At 38.6% G+C, this 17309-nt stretch overlaps 2 protein-coding genes across 4 annotated transcripts in view; both read left to right on the top strand.

The window, feature by feature from the left end:
• NCOA2 (nuclear receptor coactivator 2) overlaps positions 1–17309 on the top strand; it is a 346666-nt gene that overhangs the window by 16176 nt on the left and 313181 nt on the right. The gene's annotated exons all lie outside the window — the stretch shown is intronic.
• On the top strand, positions 1876–4509 carry LOC140501333 (E3 ubiquitin-protein ligase RNF115). Its single transcript, XM_072604834.1, has one exon. It carries the CDS (start codon positions 3537–3539, stop codon positions 4209–4211), a length of 675 nt encoding a protein of 224 aa, XP_072460935.1. The 5' UTR covers positions 1876–3536; the 3' UTR covers positions 4212–4509.

Here is a 17309-nt window from a genome sequence, read left to right as displayed (position 1 = left end):
GATTTAAATTCAAGTCCCTAGAGATATTTAGCTGCGTAAGGAAACCCAGGAAGTCACAGGGAAGGACCATAGAACTTGTCAGGCTGGTTTATGGATGAGTTGACTTGTTCTACCTGTTCCTAGAGTCAGTCTTTCTCCTGAAGGGTAACAATCTGCTCTCAGAGGCAGCTTTTTTTCTCCAAGGTATGTCCAGGCTTATAGTGAAGTGTGGTCTTCTGTGCAGGAAGCCTCATCACATTCTGCTAAAATGCCTAAAAGCCAACAGTCAGGTCTCAATCACTTGTAGGCAGCTGAGGGGAAAAGTCCAAGTATGCTGTCTTCTGCTGTGAAGGTTTAGGGATTAGATTGATGTAAGTAGAGAAGATCAGAGACAGGCCAAGTTCCTGGAGAATGAATTGGTCAAAGGCAAAGCAGCACTGGGGACTACTGAGGCTGTAGAGATGAAAGTAAGCCAGGTTACTAGCAGTAGTAGGCTCCAGGAACAGACAGCTGGAAATTCTCCACGCTGTGTTGGTACCGTAGCCTTTTACTCTAGGCCTGTATGGTGGCAGCCCCCCCACCAGAGTCCCTGACACAGGAACCCCTGTGTGACTCACACATTATTGACTGAGAATCTGTCTGCTGAGTTTTCTCCTAGACAGGGACTTGTACTGTACTTGGGCCTAGCGTTCTGCCCATAGCACTAAAACATACTAGTCACTTAAAAGATTTTACTTTCTTCAGAGTTGTAGTCATCATTATTCCTTCTTTTATTTGAGGACTTTTTTCCCCCAAAATTGTTCCTTTAAAAGAATCCTAAATCCAGAGGGTTTGCCATGGGAATTCAGAGCATTTTAGTGGTTTATTATAGTCATCTGTAAATACATTCTTCTGTTTGTCTTGTATATGCAGTTGTATAGTTATTCCATCACCCTACCACACCCGCTCCCAAATGAGATTTTTCAAAAAGGTTTTAATCTCTTTGCAGGAAGATTTCTTGAAATATCAAACTTTTACCTCCCTTTCATGATGCACACTTCAGTGCTCTGTATGCTGTATCTACTCAATTAATTTTTTTTTTTGACTGAAGGACTATTAAGTTGCAGATCTGTATTTTTTCCCTTTTGGAAATGGGATTATGGTATGAGTATGCAGAATCTTTACCCATATAATTTGATGGGAGGAAATACTAAAATAAACTATAAACTTAACTTGCTGGCTGTCTTAAAGAGGAAAATGAAATATGGTAGGAGATAAAAATTAGAGGCCCAGATTTTTAAAAAAGATATGCAGAAATAACCATTTCTTTTTGACATTTTCCTCAGTTAACATTAAGGGTAATTATCATACATGTATTTTAATATATGTAAACTTAACAACTTCTCACGTAAAACCACACATGAGTTTATCATTTTAAAGTCACATGCTAACCATGCACAAATTCCTCAAGAGAAACTGAGGCAAATTAGCTTATTATTTTAGATTGGTTGCTTTAATTTTCAAGAAATTGAATTAAGTTTTAGAGGAAAAAAGAAATTACACTGCTCCCTTTCACTCATTATTCTAAAAGCAGTTAGGAACGTGGAGTTGTGGAGGTCAAAACGTCAGAACTTTAAAAAAAAATGGTGATTTGTATTATAAAACCGTTGCCTTATTTCATCCCATGAAGGTCAATTTAAATATTTTCCACCTAGGGAAGAGAGCAAAGCACCTTGCAAACATGAAGCCTTTAATAAATAATTTTGAATGAATGAACTCATCGTGAAATATTCATTGGAAGAAATTTGTACTGTAGTTTAAATTTTAAAAATCCAAGGAGCTACTGATGTTTTGCTTTTTGCAGTTTTACTGTTTTATTTGTAATTGTAGGTAAATTCCAGTTTTATCTGAGTAATGAGCTGCTAGCACTTGCTGGAACCAGGCTGGGTCATGAAATCTCTGTCTTCTATTATACATGTAAGGTGTGTGTGTGTGTGTGTGTGTGTGTGTGTGTGTGTGAAAATGCTCTTGGGTTTTTGCTAGCAACATTTTGGTTTTATATTATGGAATCACCTCACACCAAATCAGGATTATCAGATAAACCTTTTAATTTTATATTTTTGTCCACATCAATTTATGGTGATGGATCTATGCTTTCAGTTGTATGACTACAGCCTCCATGTAGGCAAACTGCAGACCTATCATGTCTTTTTTTATTGTGTCATTATTGCCCTAGTCTTTGTACAAATTTTCCATAGAGGAGGAGTTCTTAACCTGGTATCTGTGAACCTGTTTTAAAAATATTTTGATAACTCTATTTCAATGTAATTGGAGTCTTTTGTAATGTTCTATGTATTTTATTTTATGCACTTAAAATCACTTTTCTCAGATTTTGAGAAGGGGTTCATAGGTTTCACCCAATTTCTGCTGCCATGCCTGATTTCAACTCCACAGAACAAGCTTCTCCTTCTAGAATAAGCTCTTTTATCACCTCTAATTTCATCACCTTTCTGCTAACTCAAGCCTTAATTGACACTACCTCCCTCAGCCTTCTCTCCCCTCTGATTGGAGGGCTAAAGGTGGAGTACCAAATTCCTCCCAATTCCTTCCTTTATAAAGGGCAGAAACTATACTCTTTAACTTTTTAATTGTATCCTCAGCACTTGGCACAAGGCCTGGTACTTAGTAGGTACTTATTGTACGTGTATTAGACTCAATGACATAAAGAGGATCTACCCAACACAGTGGGGGTCTTTCTCTGACTCTGTTCCCTGGAGTCAGGAACAGCTGCTTGGACTGTTATTTCTCACTGTGGGATGAGAATGTGTGGAAATGAAGGTGATGTCTGTTATTTTCATGCTTTGACGCTCTTTGCTTTTAGGATTCTTTAAGTGCTTTTTCTCCCTCGGTGTCCACCAAGATTAGAGAGGACATTTCTTTGCCTTCTCCAACTTCCCCAGAGCCAATGGTGGTTATAAACACTTGCCCCATAGAAAGTGGTAGAATTCCATGGCAGATGACTCAGTCCCCCAAAACAGGGATTCTTCTGGTTACTCTTGCTACCCAAGTAGAAGAAAAGAGGGGAAAATAAATTAAACTAAACAAAAAGATAGTTGTATATTATTTACCACTTGTTAAAACTCTTCTCCCTTTTTGGTCATACTTTGTAAAACCATAGATTTAAGTAATGGAAGAAAACTTAAGGTCCCATTTAGTTCAGACTCCAGTTTTACTGATTAAGGAACTGAGTTCCAGAGAGGTTGTAACTTGTTCAAAATAGTACAGGTTGTAAAAGGCAAAGTCAGGAATCAAATTCAGGTCTTCAGACTCAAGGGCTAGTGTTGGCGGAGGCCTCGGCGGCGGGGGCGGGCGCCGCCGTCCCCCCACACCGCTTCTTCTGCCACTGCTGCAAGGGCGAGGTCAGCCCCAAGCTGCCGGAGTATATTTGCCCCAGATGTGAATCAGGCTTTATTGAAGAAGTGACTGATGATTCCAGTTTTTTAGATAGTGGTGGCAGCGGCCTAGACGACAGCACATCCACGCAGTTTGCAGAGCTCTGGGACCATTTGGACCACACAATGTTTTTCCCAGACTTTAGACCATTTCTGAGTAGCAGTTCACTGGATCAAGACATTAGAGACAATGAACGAGGTCATCAAACCCATGCAGATCTTTGGGGACCCAGCAGGCCACCCAGACTGCCAATGACCAGGAGGTATCGGTCCCGGGGGAGTTCTCGACCTGACCGGTCCCCAGCAATTGAAGGAATAATACAACAGATCTTTGCAGGATTCTTTGCAAATTCAGCAATTCCCGGCTCCCCCCATCCTTTTTCATGGAGTGGGATGCTGCACTCCAACCCCGGGGACTATGCCTGGGGTCAGGCGGGGCTTGATGCCATTGTCACCCAGCTCTTAGGACAGTTGGAAAACACTGGGCCTCCCCCAGCTGATAAAGAAAAGATCACCTCTCTTCCAACAGTGACAGTAACTCAGGAACAAGTGGATACGGGTCTAGAGTGTCCGGTGTGCAAAGAAGACTATGAAGTCAACGAGCAAGTCCGGCAGTTACCTTGCAACCACTTCTTTCACAGCAGCTGTATTGTGCCATGGTTGGAACTGCATGACACGTGTCCTGTTTGCAGGAAGAGCTTAAATGGTGAGGACTCAACTCGGCAAACACCAAACAGTGAGACCTCTTCAAGCAGCAGCTATAGCAGTGACAGCCAACTCGATGACCCATGGACTTTCTGAAGCTCAAGACCCATTGAGCTGGGGCCTTGGTAGACTTACTACAAATGTAAATTGTATAAAAAAATAGTATGTGGATATAGGAACCTCACCAGAAATCCCAACCCGTAATATTAATGCAATGAGTGCTGTCCCTCTCCAGATTTAAAGTTAGCATTTACAGATGGAATTGTATCTATAGCCGAATGCTTCTCTTATTCCTGAATTCAGAGTGATGACTTGATTTTATACTTGTGAAACTTAATTATGTGTTTCTTTCAGAATGAAATAAATTCCTTAATAGTCTAAAAAAAAAAAAAAACTGCCTTTCCCACGGGTGTTTTGATGTCATTTCTGATACCCTGGTCATCTTTTTAAGAGGATGCACCCTCCTAACACCCACCATGTAGTTTCTCTATTGCCCTTTGGGACAGATGAAATTTTTATTCTTCTGAGATCATGATTTCTACAATTCACAGGCATGTGAAGAATATTGGCATTAGAAAGATGATTTTATGCAGCAACAGGCTGCTTGGGATCACTGAAAGCACTGAACAATTTCCCAAATTAGATTTAATTCAATCTCCTGTGATTAGATTCTGAGTCTAGTTGATATTCCATTTGCAATATGGTGTGTATATATATATATATATATATATATATATATACATGTATATACTTATGTATATGTCTCAGGTATATGTACATTAGATAACATGGTGTGTTTATATAACATACACATATGAATTCATATATTCTCATGGGCTGATCAAATAGACTATCCATCTAACTGTATGTGACAATCTAGGCGATGTATCTGTTATTCAGGAGGGAAATAGCACTTCCAGACCTCACATACAATATTTGTCAAGATTATTTGGTGGTAGTTAGAAAGTAGAAAATAGAACCAGACTAGACGAGAATCAGAAACAACAGAATTTCATAGCTCAATTTTTGATAAGTCTGAGGACATAAATTATTCGTGGAAAAATTTCCTATTTGATAGGAGTTGTTGGGAAAATTAGAAATCAGTTTGGCATAAACAAAATTTAGGTCAGCATCTTATATCTTATATTAAAATGACCTGAAAATAGATAGGTGGCATGAATACTGAAGGTCATGCTATAAAATATTTTGAAGAAAATCACATCACTCTTTGCAGGTATGGCTAGAAGGAAAATTTGTAGTCAAATAAAAGATAGGGTGACTATTTAAAAAAAAAACCCAAAACAACCATAACAACCACAATGATTTCCATTGTATGAAATTAAAAAAAAATTTGCATCAATAAAGTCAAAAATTGGATAAGAAGGAAATTTGTTGAGTGGAGAAAAACTTTGTATAAAGTATCTCAGAGAAGGGCTTGATAGATACAATATATAGGAAACTAACACAAATACATAAAACCAAAAGCTATTGCCCAGTGGGCATGTGGTCAAAAGATACAAACAAAGAGTTTCAAAGGAAGAAATACAAAAATGATTGCTCCAAATCACTACCAAGAAAAATGCAAATCAAAATAGCTAACCTCACACCTAACAAACTAACAAAGATGATAGAAGACAGAAATGGTCAATGGTAGAGTGCCTATGAAAAGATCAGATAAGGGTAAGATTCATCTGATTCCTGCTCTCCCCCACTTCCTCCTTCATGTTTATATACTCTTCTTGTCATGTACCCCAATTAAGAGAAATAGAAAGTTCCACCCCCTTCTTCCTCCTTTCTACTCTAGTATATTTCTCTTTTCATGCTTCCTTTTCTTTCCCCTCTCGGAAACCTCATAACTGAACCACTCTATCCCCAGGTCCTTTGTGTTAGTTGAATTTCCTCAATACCCTTTTTATTAAACTTATGAAACGATGTTTGTTTACTCTCCCCCTACTAGAATATTAGAACTACATCATCACACAACCTTTTCCAAATAAATTGACCTTTCTGGGTTTTGCTGGATTACTGTGTTTGTTATTTCAAAGTTCCTACTCAGGTTTGGTCTTTTCATGACAAATGTTTAAAAATCTTTTGTCCTTAAAGGTTTACTACCCTCCTCATTCCTCTTCCTCCCCACTCTATGTTCCCCCTCCCCTGCCAAAGCAGAATTACAGTCAACTTTATAGAGTAAGTTATCCAAGGTTCTTAGGGAATGTTTTCTATCCAAAATCTCCTCTAGTTAATAGCAGAAGCTTTCAGGTCTTGTGTGGTCTTATAAATGTGGTTGCTTGGTGCATTTTGATGTGGAAGCTTTGGATTTTGACACTGATATTCCAGGAACGTTTCCTTTGGGGATTTATTTAAGTAGATGATCAATACAATCTTTCTATCTTCAGTTGGCCGTCTGGTTCTAATAGATCTGTATAGTTTTTTCAGCTGTGATTTTTTAAAATATAAATCCAGGCTTTTAAAAGCAAACAAACATGTTTTTCAGGGAATGTAGTGAATTCTTCTTGACCAATCTGCCAGATCAGTTGCTTGTGATAGTAGATATCTTACATTTTCTTCATTTTTTTAAAATCTTGATTTGCTTCTACTATTTCTCACTGTTTCATGGAGCCATTGACTTCTGTTTGCTTTAGTCACCTTTTCAGGCAGTCTTTATTGGTGTAAAGCTTAGCACTTTCTCTCTTAAGCTGTTTATTACCCTTTCAATTGTTCTTCCTCTTTCACTTTTTAAATTTCTTGCGGCATTTCTTCTAGGTATTCATGCAGTTTTTGTGGAAATTCAGTTTTTTGCCTTTAATCTCTGCTTGCAGTTGCTATGGAGTCATTTCCTCCTTTTAGGCTGGGACTTTGGGCAGCCTACATCTATAATAATTTTTTATATTCTTCCATATCTTCTTTGATTTATTCATCTCTATCTTTAATTACTAGATTGAGCGTTTGGGCCAGGGCCAGATTATGTTCCCTACTGAGCTTTTTGGGTTGGATGTTTGATATCACAAATTAACAAGAGTAATACCAGATGAGAAAGTGCTGATAGGTTGCAGTCTTCACTGAGAGTGGGAGCATCTGCATCCGTGAAATCACACATTGGCCAAACTAGCAGTTATCAACAGCTACCAAATCAATCAGTCAGCAACCATTTATTTAGCATCTATGTTGTGGCAGATTTTATGATGAGTCATTGGGGATACAAATACAAAAATGAGACAGTCTCTGCCTTCAAAGAGTTTATAGTCTAAACAGGAAGAAAACACATAAGTAGGTATTTATGAGTGTAATGAGGAATAGTCCAAGTAGTACTTGTTCCTGGGAGTACATGCAGGGGACTCGTGGATGTTTGGTGAACCTACTTCCAGACATGGGTGATGGAGGACCCTGCTCTTAATTTCTAAGCATGCTCCCAGACCACTTCCATGTTGCTTTTCGATTGGCTGCTGAGCTGGACCTCAATGTGCATACTAAAGATTACCCCAGTAGCAAATCAGTCTCTATCTTGTCTGTCTGGGTTTGAGTAAGGAGGACGAACTGCTGTTAGCATCCAAGCGGGGTGGGGCTATATCAACGTCTCACTCAGGCCTTGGCCCATGAGCCCAAGGCTAGTCTCCTGTTATGAAAGACATTTTAAAAAACAGATACGAGATAACATTAAAGGGGGAAGGTATGAGTAGCTGGGAGTGGGGCCAGAATAACTCTCAACAAGTGATGCTTGAGTTGTAGCTTGAAAGAAATAAAGGATTCCAAAAAACTGAAGTGGAGAGGGAGAATCTTCTTATCATGAGGGAGTGATAAGTGGAAAGGCTGCGAGATGGGAACATGGAGCAGGCATGCATGAGGAAAAGCAAGTTGACCAGTAGATCAGAGAACATGGAGGGGAATGATATATAACAAGACTGAAGAGGTAGGAAGAGGTCAGATTGTAAAGAGCTTTAAATGCCAAATGGAAGAAGATTTATTTTCTGATACTATTCTCTCCAGATATTTTCAAGCTTGATGAAGAGGAAAATGTTCAACTGTATGGTTCTTTCTTTAACTCTTAGAGGTTTTTGTCTCAATTATCTTTGTATCTTCCTCAGAGCCCAGCATAATATATTGTATGTTTCTGTTGTTGTTTTTCAGTTGTGTCTTGGTGTCCCCGTTGAGATTTTTTTCTTGATAAGATACTGGAGTGATTTGCCATTTCCTTCTCCAGTTTATTTTACACAAATGAGGGAACTGATGCAAACAGGGTTAAGTGACTTGCCCAGAATCAGAGCTAGTAAGTGTCTGAGGGTGGATTTGAATTCAGGTCTTCCTGACTCTAGGCTAGGTGCTCTATCAACTATGCCACCTGGTCATCATTTTGTATGTAGTAGGTATTTAATCAATAATTACTAAATTATGGGTGAATGAATATACAAAAATTGAAGAATAAACCCTGATAGAAATTACTACCATCATACCTTTAAATTATCCATTGTAGTGATCTCTTTAAGGTGATGTCTACATACTGGAAACTGTAAAATCTCTATTAATATGGGAGTCTTTTGAGTTAGGGAGGAAGAACATTGAGGTGAAAATTTGATTTTACTAACATTTCCATATTCAGTTGGATTAAAATGACTAAGTGGCTACATCTACAAAAGTAATACAAAACATGTCTCCCTCTGCCTCTAATATTCTTATTCTGCTCATGAAAAAACATCATGTAAAAACGTATACAGGAATTATACAACCAGATGGTACAGCTGATAAAGTGCTACACTTTGAGCAAAGAAGACCAGAGTTCAAATCAGGCATTTACAGGCAATGTTATCCTGGGCAAATCATTTAAACTTTCAGCCTCAGTTTTCTTATCTGTAAAATGGAGATAATAATAGTACCTTCTTCACAGGGTTATTGTAAGGTTCCAATGACATTTATATATATAAATTTTTACATATAATAATATCTGCATACATTTCCACCTGAACATGACACATTCAGCAGCTCACAGACTAGAAGATGGAGAGCAGTCCCTGATCCTTGACTGATAGACAGTGTGCCTGATAGGAGAGTAGCTATTCTGTCATGCCTCAGGTCAGTCACTAAATTGAATAATTCTCTGCTTTTCTTCATTGAAAGTAAACTAGATGGTAATTAAAATTTTAAAGGTACATTTTACATATAGAAAAAAAAGGGAGTATTCCTTCCTCTTTCACTGAAATAATTCAATTTCAACAGTTCCTGAAATTTAAATCTGTAACCTTAGTGAGGCAAAGAAAAGAGAACCAGCTTTGTAGGCTGAGGACTTGGATTTGAATATTTGTACTTGTACTTAATAATTGGTGACTTTGGGCAATAGAGACTCGTGGAAGCCACTATTAAGCTTTCTCCCTGTAAGGGCATGCCTTCTGCTTTAATATAGTACAATGTTTCTGTGAATTGCTGTTGTTCTAAAACAATACCATAAGGGAGATTCCTTGTTATTAAGGAAGCTAGCAGCTACCTCAGTGATATTAAGAAAAGGCCAAAGTTTTGCTCCCAATGAATGGGCAAGAGTCAGTATCATCTGCAGATTTGTTTATGCTACATGGACATATCATTACTCAAACACAGGTTTAATTCTATATTTTGATATAATTTCAGTGTGCATGAGTGTTTTCTTTTAAGAGACAGTACAAAGTTGCATATAAGTTTAAAAGATCCTGAGTTAAGTTTTAATTTGTTATTTTTAGATATTGCAGGTTCTATCTTTGTGAAGTATAATTTTTTTCACCTGATGACTTCAGTAGCATATTTTTAAACTCCTTCTAGACCTTTGAAAGTCTAAAGTAAGCCATAACATATTACAACATTTTACAATTTTTAGAATTCTGTTACCTAGCATTGTCAAGAGTTGCAGTAATCTAGTTAATAGAAAGAAACCACCTATATCACATAGAGATGCCCATTCTTCAAAGAATTAGGTTACCATAATATATAAAATTATACTGAACATAGTTGTATTTTTCTCTTATGATTCAGAAGCTATTCAGTGTGTTGAAAGCTAAAGCAGGGTCATCACTATGTATATCAGTGATCAGGGCATAGATGAAGCATGAAGGCACTGATTACTAGATATTTCTGGCTGATAGAATGCTAGATAACTGGTTTATAGTATAAACTTCCCTGTAGCTTACAGTGTGACTATTTCTTCAGAAAAGCCAGCCCTTCAGTTAACTTTTAGTTTATATGACAGTGCTCATATCTAAGTCAATTCAAATTGATTTAGCAAGGGAAATTTCATGTAACTGTATTGAATGCTTTACTAAAATCGGGACATATAAAAACTAATGCATTTGCCTCATCTACTAATCTTGTAACTCTATTAAAAACCAATCAATTTTGCTCAACATAATTTTTAATGTATTACAAATGATTCTTATTGCTCAGGAGCCTAGTATTATGGCATTTATACATTTGGTTTATCTTACATCTATTTCATACTTTTAGTAGGGTGCCAGACAGCATCTAAGTGTGTACTGAGATCAGAGTCATCAATCCGTTTTCTACATCTTTTATTTCCCACTAGGAAGTGTTAGATAATTTTTCTTTCTCAGAGGGTATAAATTCCCTAAGGATGGAGGAGGAAAGAGCTTCCTGGGTCCTAAATATTCCCTTCTACTTAGATTTATTCCTAGATGGAAGAGGTAGTTAATGAGGCACCTTTGTTATCCACACTCCTGACTGAGCAGAAGATTCCCCTAAGCAAATTTTTCATTAATAGGAACAATATATCTCCAAGGGCCTATGGCACAAAAGAGGATGCTCCAGAGAATCATGGGTGAGCACACTCTTTAGTCTCATTCCCATCTACTTTCCAGGCTGTGTCCCTGGAAACCAGGCACAGTTATAGTGACTGTAAGGTGCTGAGCCATCTGGACCTAGAATTGGGAGTAATTCTTATTTCCCTCCGAAGGGTAGAATGGCCACTTTAGAATGTGTTCCCACTAGCATAGTAGGACAAATCAGAATCACTACTTAGTAATTCTCATTCCCTCTAGGACCTAAGTTATTCCTTGAAGTAAGTTAAAAGAAATTGACTATTTCAGGTCACTAAGATACCATCTGTTATACTGAAACAGTCCATGAAACAACTGAAACAATTATTTCATTTTTACCATTATCTCTTTAGCTCCAAGATGGATCCCATTAGAAGCCAGAAAGGGAACACAGACTTCTCAGGGAGTTAGGCAAAGAAAATGCAGTGAGAATCACCAGAATGTAGATGGCTGCACAGGTACTCAGGCAGAAGAAGCTTTAGCAAAAATTCTTTTCGAAGCTGGACAAATCTGAATTCAGCTTCTAGTTCTTGGACCTGAATAGAGTTTGTTTTCTTATGTATCCTCATGCCTAAAGTAACTTGAGAATTAGCCTGCCAAGAAATATTTAAGACCAAAAGTACTTCTCCAACAGAGAGGTAATCAAAGGATATGAGCAGGATATGTTCCAAAACCAAGAACTGCAAACTAGAAGCAACAATATGGAATAAATACTAAATCACTAACAGTAAGGAGAACAACTTAAGTCAAATCAGCTCTGAAGTTTCACCTCACACCAAGAAAATTGGCAAAGATGGCAACAGATGGGGATAGTCAATGTTTGAGAAATTGTGGAAGGACAGGCACACAAATGCACTGTTGGTAGAGTCATGAATTAGTCCCACTCATCTGGAAAACAATTTGAAATTATTCTAATTAAGTGACTAAAGTTTCCACTCCCTTTGATCCAGATATTCCCTTGCTAGGCGTATGCTCCAAAGGGGTCAGTGACAAAAAGAGAGTCCACAGATACCAAAATATTTATAAGAGCACTTTTGTAGTAGAAAACAATTGGAAAGAAAGTAGGTGTCCATCCATTGGGGAATGTCTCAACAAGTTGCGGGACAGGAATTCAATGGAATGTCACTGTGCCATAAAAAATGAGAACTAGAGAGACTGGGATGACTTCTATGAACTGATGCAAAGTAAAGCAAGCAGAACCCAAGAAATAGGATACAATATGATTGTAAATGGAAAGAAAAGCTACTCAAACTGCATTCTGTGAAACAATAATGATGATGCTTGGTCCTAAAGAAGAGATACGAGAAGGCACTCCTCACTTACTTTACAGAGGTGGAATGCTATATGTGTTGTCATACTTTTAAAATGTGTTCATTACTTTTGCTGAATTGATACTATTTTCCTCTTTTTTATTCTTTGTTATAAAGGACAGTTCTCTGAGAGAAGGGATATGTTGGAAAATATAGAATATATAAAAACAAAAGGTGCAAGTAAAATTTTATTTTAAAGTTTATAAAAAAAAGAATTGGCCTGAGAATGTGGTTGCTGTAGCAAGGAGGGAAAAAGAAGAAAAGGAGGACTATCATATTCCTAAGACTTGTAGGAAAGACCCTCCAAACTTTGGATGCTAATCTGTCATTCTAAATGTCCACCATGCCAATCATCACCCTAAGTACATCTTGGAACTTGAATGAATCTGTTAACTAAAACTGAAATTTTGTTTCCAAATTTTGCTTCACCATAGTTGCACTACGCAGCTCCAACTTCGATGAACCTAGAATTTCTAGTCACCACAAGCAATCTGGGCCCTTTAATTTTCAAATTTTATCCTACAATAGCTACATACATAAAAAAATCTACATAATCTTACTTTATTGGAAGGGAAAGGGGAATTCTCACTAAGGAAACAGTCTGATAAGGTTAGTGTTAACTGACCTACTTAAAGAGAGATTTAGGAGGAGGGGAGAAGAGGAAGATAACTTGAGGTGAGAGGTATTGCAACAACCAAAAGAGGATCCCCCACAATCATATCTATCTCCTTGTCTCTGTGGTATCACATTTTTGTTTGGGGGCTGAACTCTGCAATTTTCTTTCTAAGGTAGGTCAAGCTGGAACAGTATCACTTTCTCCTCCCTTTCTTACAGCACTTGCTATGACCTTTACTTGCTACTTTTTGATGCAGATCTACAAATACTGCTTCTCACCTCTTAGCTCAACATGGAGTATTAAGGCAGGGACTTTTTTTTTTTTTTTTACACTAATTGGAAGTGAACTATTTTCAGATCAAGCAGTGATAAACTTTTTTTCTATCAACTGAAAAAATGACCTCTTTTAGGATAATGTCATAGGGACCATCAGGGCTGAAACTAGATTTATTGAACTTTTAGGACAAACTTAGTTAGGTGGAATTTGGGGGTGAGGAAGGACACAGAAGAGAGTCATTCTGTGAGATTGGATGCCCTACCCCCAGAGAGTCAACTCCATGTCCCTGTAGCATAGTCAGTGGTCTCTGGTTCCTTAAATCCATTTGCCCTACTGCACCCCACTAGGGGCTGGCAAGGGTAAAGGAAGAAGAAGAGGAGAACAGGATCCTCCCCTTGTTTCCGCCCTGGGAGAAAGCCATCAGGTTATAGGACCCTGTCTGGATAGGGTCCTGGATAGGTCACACTGTCTGGACCAGTTGAGAGAGCAAGAGGTAGCCCCACCATCTGGCAGGGCCAGCAGAGAACCATAAGGTACAAAGACAGTGGGCTCAAGGACCATCATGAGGAGAAGGTATAGCCACTGAATGACAGCGTCTTGTTGAAAAGCCCCTGTCACCCTGTCCTAGTTATGGATTTGTGGACTACTTGAGGCTGGTATGGAAAGTTCTCATGTCAGAACGAAGTATCTAGGTCTGCCATTAACCAGCAATCCTTTATTAAAGAATCATTTTTGGAACGTTAAGGTTTTCAGTGTCTAGTATTCCCCAGTTAATGCTGAAATTTTAGGAATAACATTAAATCATTAACACCCGAGAATCAGTTAATTTCTGAGATTAGTTTCTAAGGTATACCTGAGAATAGGACTTTGCAGGAATAAGTAAGCATCTTGGGAGGGACGGTAGAAGGGTACTGCATTGTCTGGGAGAGGGCATGCCAGAAGAGAAAGAAAAGAATAGAAATTAAAGAGCTTTGCCTGTTACACACTTTGAGTTGTTCTAGTCCCTGGGAGCCCCTTCGTAGTTGGAAATGTTTTTCTTGTGCTGACAGTTAGTGACAACTAAGTAATTTTTTTTAACAGTTATAACAAAAAAAGCTCTTAAAAAGATGTTTATATAAATAATAATAGCATGCAGGTTTTCAATGAATACAGGGAGAAAATGAAAGTTGGTAATACTATTTCATTTTGGGATTTAGCATCCATAAAACAGCACTTTTTTATTTAAAAAATAAATGGTTTTCTGCCTGTGAAAAATTATATTTCCCCTTTCTTGGAAGCAAAAGATAATGCTATTTAGCTAAAAAAAAGTTTCTTATTGCAAATTTCTGAATTCTAGTTCATTCCTTAATTTATACTTAACTTTTCTTCTAAATGAAGACCTTCAACACTTTGATAGATGTATGATCTTGGCAATGGGGGTACTGCCTCCAATATAGTACAGCTGGAAGAGACAAGTCATTGACAAATCTTATACTTAAATACTTAGTCATTCGAATTAAGTTCTCATCTCTTAGAGAAGAGTATTCCCTCCTCTGAGGTAAACATCAGTGCCTACCTAGTCTGCATGCCTCTCCTCCATGTCTTCCCATAGATGTTCCAGAGGGAGTCCAGCCAACCTTCTGGGGGACCTTCTTTTGACCCTGAATGTATCACACCTGTTTTGCAAGGTCTCCTATGGAGATTCAAGCAGACCCTATCTCAGACTTCACTAGTTGGTTACATGTTTGAAGTTGGATTTTTGGGACTGTTTTGGGGGAGCTTCTGGAAGAGAGAAATTAGAGGAATAGGAGAACCGCTATTCCTGCTGTCCACCATGTTACAGATGACATCAAGTTGGCACTCTAACCTCTGGGTTCTGGATCCTTTTCTTCCCCTGAAACCCAGTAAACACAATGGAAATCACATGCTGAAGAGCAAAGCATGCTCTTCCCCCTGACCCATTGGCCTAGAGCTAATGAGCATAAGTTGGGTGGACTACAGAGTGGCAGAGGGAACTTCTCCTTTTTTCTTACTTGTCTCTTAGAAGTGGGATTGACTCAAAGTTCATATATCTATTGAGGCGGTAGGTAATTTTCTCTCCTTTAGGGAGAAGGCTGAAGTCACCAGAGAGAGCTAATTCAGCCTCTGAAGCCAGAATTACAAACTCTTCACTTCGTCCTGTCCAAGCGAAAGTCCCTTCAAAAAAATCACTGTTCTTTCGTTCAACACTCTGTACAAGAAAATCTAATGGCTGCTAATCCTTATTTGCAGGTTTAATGCAGGCAGGGGTAGGTAAAAATGATTAGGATGATAAAGATAATAGTAGCATTTGTATAGCACTTTGAGATTTGTGAAACACTTTACAAATATGTCATTTGATCCTCACAATCCTGGAGGTACGTGCTACTATTATCCCCATTTAGCAGGTGAGGAAACTGAGGTAGACAGAGTTTTAAGTGACTTGCCCAGAGTTACAAAGATAATCTGAGGCAGGATTTGAATTCAGGTCTTACTGACACCAGGTCCAGTGTGCCATCTACTCTCAATCATGCTCATTTTGGTGACACTAGAATTACCAGAACCTAAACTAGTGTCTGTGCAGGGTCACATAGCTAGAAAGTAAGTGTCTGAAGCAAGATTTTAAATCAGGTCTTCTTGACTCCAGGTTTGAGTCTCTGCAAAGAAAGAAGCATCCCTTTTCAGCACAGCTGAGGCGTACCGGGACTGGGAAAAGAAAGTGTTTCCATTCGGAAGCCCCAAATACAATGGAAGTACATTGGAAATAATTACCCTTTTGTGAGTAAAGGCAAACCAGTAGCTTAAATTTGAGATCAGAATGCAATGAACGAGATGCTGGTAGTCCACCTAATGGTTAACAAAAAGAGACTTACTTAGCCTTAATAAGAGAGAATGTTCAGCAAGGAGACGCAGTGAGGAGCTCAGTACCCCTACCTCTGAGCTGCCCCACATACCCCAATGGTCAGGCATCTGGGAGAGGCTTTCCTCTAGGCTTTTCCAGGAAATCACATCAATGGCCTTAGGCAGATTGAGTTTCAAGGTTTGTTTTAATACCTTAGAAGGAAGAGGAGTAGCTCAGAGTCCCACAGAACTCTGGGAGATATACCTCCTGCTCCAATCTCTAATTAAGCACAAATTTCCATGGGCAGGAAAGTCTATAAGCAAAGAGAGATTAATTACATAAATGTAAATATATCCCTAGACCTAGTAGAGTCCAGGACACAAGGCAAAAGCTAGCCAAGCCTGCAAAAGAGGCTACCTGTTGCACCCACTTTCTAAATACTCTGTATGGGAGATATCCCTATTCAACTGTGTATATCTTACACATGGGGATCTCCATCTGTCATTTATACATGAATACCGGTGGACGAGCTCTTTCCCATCAGCGACTTCAAGCTCTTGCTATGGGACTGGTTCATTTCCCCCCATTACTTCTCTCTGATGACATCCTTTATACCATTTCTCTTGTGCAATTATTCATTCATATTATCTTGCAGCCTGCTTATGCCCACCATATGTCTCTCCATTGACTTTGGAATGATTTGCATTTTTTTATCCTTCTTTGAATCAGAACCCTATATATAGCATCATCAAAAAATACTGTTAAAAAGATGGACCTTGGTTTCAGGGAGAGACCTGGGGTCATTCAAATCACTACCGCTTCTCAAAGACCATTTAACCCTTTGTACTATTCTCATTAATCTCTGGTCCCAGATCATTGCCCATCCCTGAAGAAGTTCAGATGAACCAGCTCTAGGGGTTCCAACTGCACATCATTATGTGGACCATTCTGCATCTAGTTTTTCTTCTGTCCAGCTCAAACGTTTTTGAGTGGTTTGGATTAAGCAGAGTCTGTAGCGTTCTAGGGCTTGATACAATCAGCACATCATCCACAAACATCCTTACTATCCGTGGAGAATCTCTCTTTCATTTGGGTGACTGTGTTGGGCATACTTCATAACAAGGTCCAACATATTTGTTAAACTTGTCTCCTGCTTTGTGCCTCTCTTGTTATTTTGAGCCTTTTTTAATTTTCTCTTTTCTTAATTTTGATCATCTCATGGCATCATAGATTTAACACCAGAATACACCTTAGAAGAGCAGATAGGTGATACACTGCATAGAGCACTTGGTCTGGAGTCAAATCCAGCCTCAGACACTCTTTAGTGATGCCACCCTGGGCACCACCTAACGCTGTCTGCCTTAG

The sequence above is a fragment of the Notamacropus eugenii genome, chromosome 4 (genome assembly GCF_028372415.1).
Source record: "Notamacropus eugenii isolate mMacEug1 chromosome 4, mMacEug1.pri_v2, whole genome shotgun sequence".
Lineage (NCBI taxonomy): Eukaryota > Metazoa > Chordata > Mammalia > Diprotodontia > Macropodidae > Notamacropus > Notamacropus eugenii.
This window is presented reverse-complemented; position numbering and strand designations above follow the sequence as displayed.

What these genes read in the sequence shown, in the direction of transcription:
- LOC140501333 (XM_072604834.1), top strand. Translation starts at nt 3,537, where the DNA reads ATGTTTTTCCCAGACTTTAGACCATTTCTGAGTAGCAGTTCACTGGAT.